General features: G+C 48.8%; 1 protein-coding gene across 2 annotated transcripts in view; it reads left to right on the forward strand.

The window, feature by feature from the left end:
• The window catches only part of LOC129813263 (phosphofurin acidic cluster sorting protein 2-like), a 124,933-nt gene that overhangs the window by 82,086 nt on the left and 28,573 nt on the right, over positions 1 to 14,274 (forward strand). For both annotated transcript variants that reach the window (XM_055865571.1, XM_055865572.1), the window contains exons 2-5: positions 2,049 to 2,136; positions 3,039 to 3,128; positions 3,378 to 3,503; positions 9,584 to 9,746. In XM_055865571.1, coding sequence (XP_055721546.1) covers positions 2,049 to 2,136; positions 3,039 to 3,128; positions 3,378 to 3,503; positions 9,584 to 9,746 — 467 coding nt within the window. The remainder of the gene's footprint in view (positions 1 to 2,048; positions 2,137 to 3,038; positions 3,129 to 3,377; positions 3,504 to 9,583; positions 9,747 to 14,274) is intronic.

Raw genomic sequence — 14,274 nt, forward strand, 5'->3', positions numbered from 1 at the left:
TGAGGTCCATTGTCGTGTCATTCATCTGCCGCCATCACCTCATGTTTCAGCATGATAATACACAGCCCCCATGTCGCAAGGATCTGTACACAATTCCTGGAAGCTGAAAATGTCCCAGTTCGTCCATGGCCTGCATACTCACCAGACATGTCACCCATTGAGCATGTTTGGGATGCTCTGGATCGACGTGTATGACAGTATGTTCCAGTTCCCTCCAATATCCAGCAACTTCGCACAGCCATTGAAGAGGAGTGGGACAACATTCCACAGGCCACAATCAACAGCCTGATCAACTCTATGTGAAGGAGATGTGTTGGGCTGCATGAGGCAAATGATGGTCACACCAGATACTGACTGGTTTTCTGATCCACACCCCTACCTTTGTTTTAAGGTATCTGAGACCAACATGATGATGCATCTCTATAATCCATAGATTAGGGCCTAATGTATTTATTTAAATGTACTGATTTCCTTATATGAACTGTAACTCAGTAAAATAATGATTCATGTTGAGGTGAAGGAACACTGCATGACAGGCAGGTGTTTAGGAGACAAACAGACACTATTTCCCACAGTGTTATAGGCTATTAACAGGTTGCAAGCCTCCCAAAATCTAGAACCTGTTTGGTGCTAACATTCCAGTCCTTGTACCTAATTTCTTTGCCAAACATGAAAAAGAGTTGCAAGGAGTGCAATGTTAGCACCAAACAGACGGGATTTCTCCAGGCTACTCCAAACCTGGGGATTCTGGGAAAGTTGCTGCCATTTAGCCACCCTAGAAGCCAGGTTTCCCAAGCAGCTTCTCTTGTGGGAACCAACATAAAGTGAAGAGAGAGTCAAACAGAAAGAAACAAAGAAACAAAGAAACAAAGAAAAAGAAAGAGAGGGAGAGAGAAACACATTTTTTATTTTCCTAGGAAGTGAGTCAAACATCGCGAGGGCCTTATTAAATCCTCCTCCAGTTGTGACAAAGATATCTACCGCACCTTTTAGTCAGAGTCCCATATTGAGACACTCTCTCAATAAAGACCAACCTGTTCTCTGCCATCTCTCTTTTTAAAAGTTGTGTTTTTCCCCCACTACTCTGAATTGTGTCTTTTTGGATGGAGATGGGAGAGGTATCCCAGTGTATTCTGACAACAGTCAGATAACGTCACGATGAGTTGTAGGATCACTAAGAAGCGGAGCGGTTAGACAACAGCAAGGCTAATCAGTTTCCTCCATGAAATAGTGAGGCTCCTCTCGAATCACAAAGAAGGACACACAGCAGATGAGAGCTGTACAGTACGTCGGTTCAAGGCTGGGTTGTGATGTCTGATTCATGTCTTTGGTGGTGTTGTTATTGGTAAACAGTTGATGAACGCTTGGTTTGTGGGCATACAGTGAATTATCTGTTTACTCAACATTGTCGTTTTTGTTTATTTACATGAACAAGGTGTGTATGCGTATACACTGAGTATACTAAACATTACGAACACCTTCCTAATATTGAGTTTAGTCCCGTTTTGCTCTCAGAACAGCCTCAATTCGTCAGGACATGAACTCTACAAGGTGTTGAAAGCGTTCCACAGGGACGCTTGGCCCATGTTGACTCCAATGCTTCCCACAGTTGTGTCAAGTTGGCTGGATGTCCTTTGGGTGGTTGATCATTCTTGATACACACGGGAAACTGTTGAGTGTGAAAAACCCAGCAGCGTTGCAGTTCTTGACACAAACTGGTTCCTGGCACCTACTACCAAACCCTGTTAAAATGCACTTAAATATTTTGTCTTCCCCATTCACCCTCTGAATGGCACACAGACACAATCCATGTCTCAATTGTCTCAAGGCTTAAAAATCCTTCTTTAACCACCAGTCTCCTCCCCTTCATCTACATGGTTTGAAGTGGATTTAACAAATGACATCAATAAGGGATAATATCTTTCACCTGGATTCACCTGGTCATTCAGTCTGTCATAGAAAGAGCAGGTGTCCTTAATGTTTTGTACACTCAGTGTACATGAGTCTATATTAGGCCTGATTGTTCTCGATCTGTCTTCTGTGTGCAGGTTGTGCAGTCTGACTCTGAAGAGATTGGTGGTACTGAGGGAGCTGGACAAGGAGCTCATCTCTGTGGTCATCGCTGTCAAGATCCAGGTAAAGTTATGACCTTTCACACCACACCTGGCTGTAGGTACGGCAGGAACACACCTGTGAATCAACACTACATGAGTTAGACCACACACACACACTCACACACGCACACACACTTCCTGTACATTAGCTTGTTACCTGCTAGTTGACTTCACTTCCTGTACATTAGCTTGTTACCTGCTGGTTGACTTCACTTCCTGTACATTAGCTTGTTACCTGCTGGTTGACTTCACTTCCTGTACATTAGCTTGTTACCTGCTGGTTGACTTCACTTCCTGTACATTAGCTTGTTACCTGCTAGTTGACTTCACTTCCTGTACATTAGCTTGTTACCTGCTAGTTGACTTCACTTCCTGTACATTAGCTTGTTACCTGCTGGTTGACTTCACTTCCTGTACATTAGCTTGTTACCTGCTGGTTGACTTCACTTCCTGTACATTAGCTTGTTACCTGCTAGTTGACTTCACTTCCTGTACATTAGCTTGTTACCTGCTAGTTAACTTCACTTCCTGTACATTAGCTTGTTACCTGCTAGTTGACTTCACTTCCTGTACATTAGCTTGTTACCTGCTAGTTGACTTCACTTCCTGTACATTAGCTTGTTACCTGCTGGTTGACTTCACTTCCTGTACATTAGCTTGTTACCTGCTAGTTGACTTCACTTCCTGTACATTAGCTTGTTACCTGCTAGTTGACTTCACTTCCTGTACATTAGCTTGTTACCTGCTGGTTGACTTCACTTCCTGTACATTAGCTTGTTACCTGCTAGTTGACTTCACTTCCTGTACATTAGCTTGTTACCTGCTGGTTGACTGTTGGAGTTTAGCAGATGTTTTGCATTATGGTATCAATGGCTGTATTGACTGACACAACAGTCTGGTGATGTGTGATTCCCTTTCCCCTAGGGTTCCAAGAGGATCCTGAGGTCCCATGAGATAGTGCTGCCCCCTAGTGGCTCAGTGGAGACTGACCTGGCTCTCACCTTCTCACTGCAGGTAAAGATAACACAAGGTCATTTATATTGTGTATATAAGTCCGATTGCGCAACAACTCTGTCTCCGCTTGGTCGAGGAACTATTGGCGCATACCAGTGACGCCACCTGTTGGAAGACAATAGGGACGAAGGCCTGAAAAATGGCATATTGAGAAATCATTAACTCTCCTGCGTCCCATGTTTTCCACTTAAGACCACTGTGACTGATTCCTCTCTCTCCTCTATTTTCTTGTCTTTCATCCATCCTCAGTACCCTCACTTCCTGAAGAGTGAGGGTAACAAGCTCCAGATCCTGCTGCAGAGGAGGAAGAGATACAAGAACAGGACTATCCTGGGATATAAGACCCTGGCTGTAGGAACCATCGATATGGCTGAGGTAGGAACACAATGAGACAGGACCCTGGCTGTAGGAACACAATGAGACAGGACCCTGGCTGTAGGAACCATCGACATGGCTGAGGTAGGAACACAATGAGACAGGACCCTGGCTGTAGGAACACAATGAGACAAGACCCTGGCTGTAGGAACCATCGATATGGCTGAGGCAGGAACACAATGAGACAGGACCCTGGCTGTAGGAACACAATGAGACAAGACCCTGGCTGTAGGAACCATCGACATGGCTGAGGTAGGAACACAATGAGACAGGACCCTGGCTGTAGGAACCATCGACATGGCTGAGGTAGGAACACAATGAGACAGGACCCTGGCTGTAGGAACCATCGATATGGCTGAGGCAGGAACACAATGAGACAAGACCCTGGCTGTAGGAACCATCGACATGGCTGAGGTAGGAACACAATGAGACAAGACCCTGGCTGTAGGAACCATCGACATGGCTGAGGTAGGAACACAATGAGACAGGACCCTGGCTGTAGGAACCATCGATATGGCTGAGGCAGGAACACAATGAGACAAGACCCTGGCTGTAGGAACCATCGACATGGCTGAGGTAGGAACACAATGAGACAAGACCCTGGCTGTAGGAACACAATGAGACAGGACCCTGGCTGTAGGAACACAATGAGACAGGACCCTGGCTGTAGGAACACAATGAGACAGGACCCTGGCTGTAGGAACCATCGATATGGCTGAGGTAGGAACACAATGAGACAGGACCCTGGCTGTAGGAACACAATGAGACAGGACCCTGGCTGTAGGAACCATCGACATGGCTGAGGTAGGAACACAATGAGACAGGACCCTGGCTGTAGGAACACAATGAGACAAGACCCTGGCTGTAGGAACCATCGATATGGCTGAGGCAGGAACACAATGAGACAGGACCCTGGCTGTAGGAACACAATGAGACAAGACCCTGGCTGTAGGAACCATCGACATGGCTGAGGTAGGAACACAATGAGACAGGACCCTGGCTGTAGGAACCATCGACATGGCTGAGGTAGGAACACAATGAGACAGGACCCTGGCTGTAGGAACCATCGATATGGCTGAGGCAGGAACACAATGAGACAAGACCCTGGCTGTAGGAACCATCGACATGGCTGAGGTAGGAACACAATGAGACAAGACCCTGGCTGTAGGAACCATCGACATGGCTGAGGTAGGAACACAATGAGACAGGACCCTGGCTGTAGGAACACAATGAGACAGGACCCTGGCTGTAGGAACACAATGAGACATTACCCTGGCTGTAGGAACCATCGATACGGCTGAGATAGGAACACAATGAGACAGGACCCTGGCTGTAGGAACACAATGAGACAGGACCCTGGCTGTAGGAACCATCGATATGGCTGGGTTAAGAACACAATGAGACAGGACCCTGGCTGTAGGAACCATCGACATGGCTGAGGTAGGAACACAATGAGACAGGACCCTGGCTGTAGGAACCATCAATATGGCTGAGGTAGGAACACAATGAGACAGGACCCTGGCTGTAGGAACACAATGAGACAGGACCCTGGCTGTAGGAACACAATGAGACAGGACCCTGGCTGAAGGAACACAATGAGACAGGACCCTGGCTGTAGGAACCATCGACATGGCTGAGGTAGGAACACAATGAGACAGGACCCTGGCTGTAGGAACACAATGAGACATTACCCTGGCTGTAGGAACCATCGATATGGCTGAGGTAGGAACACAATTAGACAGGACCCTGGCTGTAGGAACCATCGACATGGCTGAGGTAGGAACACAATGAGACAGGACCCTGGCTGTAGGAACCATCAATATGGCTGAGGTAGGAACACAAGGAGACAGGACCCTGGCTGTAGGAACACAATGAGACAGGACCCTGGCTGTAGGAACACAATGAGACAGGACCCTGGCTGAAGGAACACAATGAGACAGGACCCTGGCTGTAGGAACCATCAATATGGCTGGGTTAGGAACACAATGAGACAGGACCCTGGCTGTAGGAACCATCGACATGGCTGAGGTAGGAACACAATGAGACAGGACCCTGGCTGTAGGAACCATCAATATGGCTGAGGTAGGAACACAATGAGACAGGACCCTGGCTGTAGGAACACAATGAGACAGGACCCTGGCTGTAGGAACCATCGATATGGCTGAGGTAGGAACACAATGAGACAGGACCCTGTCTGTAGGAACCATCGATATGGCTGAGGTAGGAACACAATGAGACAGGACCCTGGCTGTAGGAACCATCAATATGGCTGAGGTAGGAACACAATGAGACAGGACCCTGGCTGTAGGAACACAATGAGACAGGACCCTGGCTGTAGGAACACAATGAGACAGGACCCTGGCTGAAGGAACCATCGACATGGCTGAGGTAGGAACACAATGAGACAGGACCCTGGCTGTAGGAACCATCGACATGGCTGAGGTAGGAACACAATGAGACAGGACCCTGGCTGTAGGAACCATCGATATGGCTGAGGCAGGAACACAATGAGACAAGACCCTGGCTGTAGGAACCATCGACATGGCTGAGGTAGGAACACAATGAGACAAGACCCTGGCTGTAGGAACCATCGACATGGCTGAGGTAGGAACACAATGAGACAGGACCCTGGCTGTAGGAACACAATGAGACAGGACCCTGGCTGTAGGAACACAATGAGACATTACCCTGGCTGTAGGAACCATCGATACGGCTGAGATAGGAACACAATGAGACAGGACCCTGGCTGTAGGAACACAATGAGACAGGACCCTGGCTGTAGGAACCATCGATATGGCTGGGTTAAGAACACAATGAGACAGGACCCTGGCTGTAGGAACCATCGACATGGCTGAGGTAGGAACACAATGAGACAGGACCCTGGCTGTAGGAACCATCAATATGGCTGAGGTAGGAACACAATGAGACAGGACCCTGGCTGTAGGAACACAATGAGACAGGACCCTGGCTGTAGGAACACAATGAGACAGGACCCTGGCTGAAGGAACACAATGAGACAGGACCCTGGCTGTAGGAACCATCGACATGGCTGAGGTAGGAACACAATGAGACAGGACCCTGGCTGTAGGAACACAATGAGACATTACCCTGGCTGTAGGAACCATCGATATGGCTGAGGTAGGAACACAATTAGACAGGACCCTGGCTGTAGGAACCATCGACATGGCTGAGGTAGGAACACAATGAGACAGGACCCTGGCTGTAGGAACCATCAATATGGCTGAGGTAGGAACACAAGGAGACAGGACCCTGGCTGTAGGAACACAATGAGACAGGACCCTGGCTGTAGGAACACAATGAGACAGGACCCTGGCTGAAGGAACACAATGAGACAGGACCCTGGCTGTAGGAACCATCAATATGGCTGGGTTAGGAACACAATGAGACAGGACCCTGGCTGTAGGAACCATCGACATGGCTGAGGTAGGAACACAATGAGACAGGACCCTGGCTGTAGGAACCATCAATATGGCTGAGGTAGGAACACAATGAGACAGGACCCTGGCTGTAGGAACACAATGAGACAGGACCCTGGCTGTAGGAACCATCGATATGGCTGAGGTAGGAACACAATGAGACAGGACCCTGTCTGTAGGAACCATCGATATGGCTGAGGTAGGAACACAATGAGACAGGACCCTGGCTGTAGGAACCATCAATATGGCTGAGGTAGGAACACAATGAGACAGGACCCTGGAAGTAGGAACCATCGACATGGCTGAGGTAGGAACACAATGAGACAGGACCCTGGCTGTAGGAACACAATGAGACAGGACCCTGGCTGTAGGAACCATCGACATGGATGAGGTGGGAACACAATGAGACAGGACCCTGGCTGTAGGAACACAATGAGACAGGACCCTGGCTGTAGGAACCATCGACATGGCTGAGGTAGGAACACAATGAGACAGGACCCTGGCTGTAGGAACCATCGATATGGCTGAGGTAGGAACACAATGAGACAGGACCCTGGAAGTAGGAACCATCGACATGGATGAGGTAGGAACACAATGAGACAGGACCCTGGCTGTAGGAACCATCGATATGGCTGAGGTAGGAACACAATGAGACAGGACCCTGGCTGTAGGAACCATCGACATGGCTGAGGTAGGAACACAATGAGACAGGACCCTGGCTGTAGGAACACAATGAGACAGGACCCTGGCTGTAGGAACCATCAATATGGCTGAGGTAGGAACACAATGAGACAGGACCCTGGCTGTAGGAACCATCGACATGGCTGAGGTAGGAACACAATGAGACAGGACCCTGGCTGTAGGAACACAATGAGACAGGACCCTGGCTGTAGGAACCATCGACATGGCTGAGGTAGGAACACAATGAGACAGGACCCTGGCTGTAGGAACACAATGAGACAGGACCCTGGCTGTAGGAACACAATGAGACAGGACCCTGGCTGTAGGAACCATCGACATGGCTGAGGCAGGAACATAATGAGACAGGACCCTGGCTGTAGGAACCATCGACATGGCTGAGGCAGGAACACAATGAGACAGGACCCTGGCTGTAGGAACACAATGAGACAGGACCCTGGCTGTAGGAACCATCGATATGGCTGAGGTAGGAACACAATGAGACAGGACCCTGGCTGTAGGAACCATCGACATGGCTGAGGCAGGAACACAATGAGACAGGACCCTGGCTGTAGGAACACAATGAGACAGGACCCTGGCTGAGAGACTCTGTCTGTTTTATAACAGGCACACATAGAGCTGAGAGGAGGAAGAATCCCTCTCCGGGCCCTGTCTGTACATAGAGAGAGATGGATAGACGGACAGAGAGGGGGGTAGAGATAGAGAGAGACCACAAGAGAGTGAGTGAGTGAGTGAGAGAGAGAGAGAGATTATTCTCAGGAACATGTTTGTTGGAATTTAACAGAAATAGAATAGTTACTTTTGGGACTTTGAGGATAGCAACAGCAGAGAGAGACAGGTGATCTGATAACAGAGGGAGAGAGACAGATCTGAAAGATACTTTCATCAAAATTGTGGTTCTTTCAGCACTGTATTCATCTAGCCCACCCCCTCCCTCCCTCTCTCCTCCTTCTTCCTTCCCCCCTTCCCCTCTCTCCTTCTCCTTCCCTCATCCCCCTCCCTCTCTCTCTCCTTCCCTCAACTCCTCTCTCTCCTCCTTCCCTCTCCCGCACCTCCCTCTCTCCTTCTCCTTCCCTCCCTCTTTCCTTCTCCTTCCCTCCCCCACCTCCCCCTCTGTCTTTCTCCCTCCCCCACCTCCCTCTCTCCTTCTCCTTCCCTCCCTCTTTCCTTCTCCTTCTCCTTCCCTCCCCCACCTCCCCCTCTGTCCTTCTCCCTACCCCACCTCCCTCTCTCCTTCTCCTTCCCTCCCTCTTTCCTTCTCCTTCCCTCCCCCACCTCCCCCTCTGTCCTTCTCCCTCCCCCACCTCCCTCTCTCCTTCTCCTTCCCTCCCTCTCTCCTTCTCCTTCCCTCCCCCACCTCCCCCTCTGTCCTTCTCCCTCCCCCACCTCCCTCTCTCCTTCTCCTTCCCTCCCTCTTTCCTTCTCCTTCCCTCCCCCACCTCCCCCTCTGTCCTTCTCCCTACCCCACCTCCCTCTCTCCTTCTCCTTCCCTCCCCCCACCTTCCTCTCTCCTTCTCCTTCCTTCCCTCCCTCCCCACACCTCCCTCTCTCCTTCTCCCTCCCCCACCTCCCTCTCTCCTTCTCCTTCCCTCCCCCCACCTCCCTCCCTCCTTCTCCTTCCCTACCTCCCCCCACCTTCCTCTCTCCTTCTCCTTCCTTCCCTCCCTCCCCCCACCTTCCTCTCTCCTTCTCCTTCCTTCCCTCCCTCCCTCCCCCCACCTTCCTCTCTCCTTCTCCTTCCTTCCCTCCCTCCCCCCACCTCCCTCTCTCTCCTTCCTTCCCCCGCACCGCCCTCCCACTCTCTCCTTCTCCTTCCCTCCCTCCCCCCACCTTCCTCTCTCTCCTTCCTTCCCTCCATCTCCTTCTCCTTCCCTCATCCCCCTCCTTGTCTCTCTCTCTTCTTCTGTCATCTCTCTCCCTCGTCCGTCTCTCTGCCCCCACCAGGTGATGCAGCAGCCTACGGAGGGGGGCCAGGTTCTGTCTCTGTGCAGTAACCAGAAGGAGATGCTGGGTAAAGTAGCTGATATCTGGATCTTCTCTCTGTCCAGTCAGCCCATAGACTATGAGGAGGCCGCTCTGCAGGAGGGAACCAAGATCAAATGCTCAGGTAGGCTTCGGCACAGGATGGCTCGGTTCAACTTAGATTAGCTCTGAGGCATGGCTGTAGACTCCTAAATTGTTAGGACACCAGTCTGGGTTAACAGCATCATCCCATCATAATCAGACGTCCTTCAGCCAGCCAGGCATGTAGAGGAGGCTAAGTTGAAGTCAGTGAGCTCATAGACCACAAAGAGGCTGCTCTGCAGGGGGGAACAATTATCAAATGTTCAGGTAGGTTACTACTCAGGTACGCTGTGACACAGCAAGGCTCTGCTTTATAGTACGGGCTAACTCAGGTACGGCTCAGCCCAAGTTAGCTCTGAGACATGGCTGTAAAGGCAGTAGGACTCCAGAACGAAACGTTCAAAGTTCTTGAAATTTTTCGGATTGACTGACCTTCATGTCTTAAAGTAATGATGGACTGTCGTTTCTCTTTGCTTATTTGAGCTGTTCTTGCCATAATATGGACTTGGTCTTTTACCAAATAGGGCTATCTTCTGTATACCACCGCTACCTTGTCACAACACAACCGATTGGCTGAAACGCATTAAGAAGGAAAGAAATGCCGCAAATAAACTTAACAAGGCACACCTGTTGAGGTGTCACCATTCCAGGTGACTACCTCATGAAGCTTGTTGAGAGAATGCCAAGAGTGTGCAAAGCTGTCATCAAGGCAAAGGGTGGCTACTTTGAAGAACCTCAAATATAAAATATATTTTGATTTGTTTAACACTTTTTTGGTTACTACATGATTCCATATGTGTTATTTCATAGTTCTAGTTATTCTACAATGGAGAAAATAGTAAAAATAAATAAAAACCCTTGAATGAGTAGGTGTGTCCAAACTTTTGACTGGTACTGTACCACACTACTGAACGTCATGTACCACACTACTGAACCTCATGTACCACACTACTGAACGTCATGTACCACACTACTGAACCTCATGTACCACACTACTGAACGTCATGTACCACACTACTGAACCTCATGTACCACACTACTGAACCTCATGTACCGCACTACTGAACCTCATGTACCACACTACTGAACCTCATGGACCACACTACTAAACCTCATGTACCACACTACTGAACCCCAGTACTGAACCTCATGTACCACACTACTGAACCCCAGTACTGAACCTCATGTACCACACTACTGAACCCCAGTACTGAACCTCATGTACCACACTACTGAACCTCATGTACCACACTACTGAACCTCATGTACCACACTACTGAACCTCATGGACCACACTACTGAACCTCATGTACCACACTACTGAACCCCAGTACTGAACCTCATGTACCACACTATGGAACCCCAGTACTGAACCTCATGCACCGCACTACTGAACCTCATGTACCACACTACGAACATCAGTACTGAACCTCATGTACCACACTACTGAACATCAGTACTGAACGCCATGTACCACACTACTGAACATCATGTACCGCACTACTGAACCTCATGTACCACACTACTGAACCTCATGTACCACACTACTGAACCTCATGTACCACACTACTGAACCCCAGTACTGAACCTCATGTACCACACTACTGAACCTCATGTACCACACTACTGAACCTCATGTACCGCACTACTGAACCTCATGTACCACACTACTGAACCTCATGTACCACACTACTGAACCTCATGTACCACACTACTGAACCCCAGTACTGAACCTCATGTACCACACTACTGAACCTCATGTACCACACTACTGAACCCCAGTACTGAACCTCATGTACCACACTACTGAACCTCATGGACCACACTACTGAACCTCATGTACCACACTACTGAACCCCAGTACTGAACCTCATGTACCACACTATGGAACCCCAGTACTGAACCTCATGCACCGCACTACTGAACCTCATGTACCACACTACGAACATCAGTACTGAACCTCATGTACCACACTACTGAACATCAGTACTGAACGCCATGTACCACACTACTGAACATCATGTACCGCACTACTGAACCTCATGTACCACACTACTGAACCTCATGTACCACACTACTGAACCTCATGTACCACACTACTGAACCCCAGTACTGAACCTCATGTACCACACTACTGAACCTCATGTACCACACTACTGAACCTCATGTACCGCACTACTGAACCTCATGTACCACACTACTGAACCTCATGTACCACACTACTGAACCTCATGTACCACACTACTGAACCCCAGTACTGAACCTCATGTACCACACTACTGAACCTCATGTACCACACTACTGAACCCCAGTACTGAACCTCATGTACCGCACTACTGAACCTCATGTACCACACTACGAACATCAGTACTGAACGCCATGTACCACACTACTGAACCTCATGTACCACACTACTGAACCTCATGTACCACACTACGAACATCAGTACTGAACCTCATGTACCACACTACTGAACATCAGTACTGAACGCCATGTACCACACTACTGAACCTCATGTACCACACTACGAACATCAGTACTGAACCTCATGTACCACACTACTGAACAACGGTACTGAACGCCATGTACCACACTACTGAACCTCATGTACCACACTACTGAAAGTCATGTACCACACTACGAACATCAGTACTGAACCTCATGTACCACACTACTGAACATCAGTACTGAACGCCATGTACCACACTACTGAACCTCATGTACCACACTACTGAACGTCATGTACCACATTTACATTTACATTTAAGTCATTTAGCAGACGCTCTTATCCAGAGCGACTTACAAATTGGAAAGTTCATACATATTCATCCTGGTCCCCCCATGGGAATTGAACCCTGGTCCCCCGTGGGAATTGAACCCACAACCCTGGCGTTGCAAACGCCATGCTCTACCAACTGAGCCACACGGGACCTACCACACTACTGAACATCAGTACTGAACGTCATGTACCACACTACTGCACCTCATGTACCTCAGTACTGAACCTCATGGACCACACTACTGAACCTCATGTACCACATTACTGAACCTCACTACTGAACCTCATGGACCACACTACTGAACCTCATGTACCACACTACCGAACCTCACTACTGAACCTCATGTACCACACTACTGAACCTCAGTACTGAACCTCATGTACCACACTACTGAACCTCATGGACCACACTACTGAACCTCATGTACTGAACCTCATGTACCACACTACTGAACCTCATGGACCACACTACTGAACCTCATGTACCACACTACTGAACCTCATGTACCTCACTACTGAACATCATGGACCACACTACTGAACCTCATGGACCTCACTACTGAACCTCATGGACCACACTACTGAACCTCATGTACCACACTACTGAACATCAGTACTGAACCTCATGCACCACACTACTGAACCTCATGTACCACACTACTGACCCTCATGTACCACACTACTGACCCTCATGTACCACACTACTGACCCTCATGTACCACACTACTGACCCTCATGTACCACACTACTGAACCTCATGTACCACACTACTGAACCTCATGTACCACACTACTGAACCTCATGTACCACACTACTGAACATCAGTACTGAACCTCATGTACCACACTACTGAACATCACTACTGAACATCATGTACCACACTACTGAACCTCATGAACCTCACTACTGAACCTCATGTACCACACTACTGAACCTCATGTACCACACTACTGAACCTCATGTACCACACTACGAACATCAGTACTGAACCTCATGTACCACACTACTGAACATCAGTACTGAACGCCATGTACCACACTACTGAACATCATGTACCGCACTACTGAACCTCATGTACCACACTACTGAACCTCATGTACCGCGCTACAGAACCTCATGTACCACACTACTGAACCTCATGTACCACACTACTGAACCCCAGTACTGAACCTCATGTACCACACTACTGAACCTCATGTACCACACTACTGAACCTCATGTACCGCAGTACTGAACCTCATGTACCACACTACTGAACCTCATGTACCACACTACTGAACCTCATGTACCACACTACTGAACCCCAGTACTGAACCTCATGTACCACACTACTGAACCTCATGTACCACACTACTGAACCCCAGTACTGAACCTCATGTACCACACTACTGAACCCCAGTACTGAACCTCATGTACCACACTACTGAACCTCATGTACCACACTACTGAACCCCAGTACTGAACCTCATGTACCACACTACTGAACCTCATGTACCGCACTACTGAACCTCATGTACCACACTACTGAACCTCATGGACCACACTACTGAACCTCATGTACCACACTACTGAACCCCAGTACTGAACCTCATGTACCACACTATGGAACCCCAGTACTGAGCCTCATGCACCGCACTACTGAACCTCATGTACCACACTACGAACATCAGTACTGAACCTCATGTACCACACTACTGAACATCAGTACTGAACGCCATGTACCACACTACTGAACATCATGTACCGCACTACTGAACCTCATGTACCACACTACTGAACCTCATGTACCACA

This window comes from Salvelinus fontinalis, chromosome 16, assembly GCF_029448725.1.
Source record: "Salvelinus fontinalis isolate EN_2023a chromosome 16, ASM2944872v1, whole genome shotgun sequence".
NCBI classification, from domain to species: Eukaryota; Metazoa; Chordata; class Actinopteri; order Salmoniformes; family Salmonidae; genus Salvelinus; species Salvelinus fontinalis.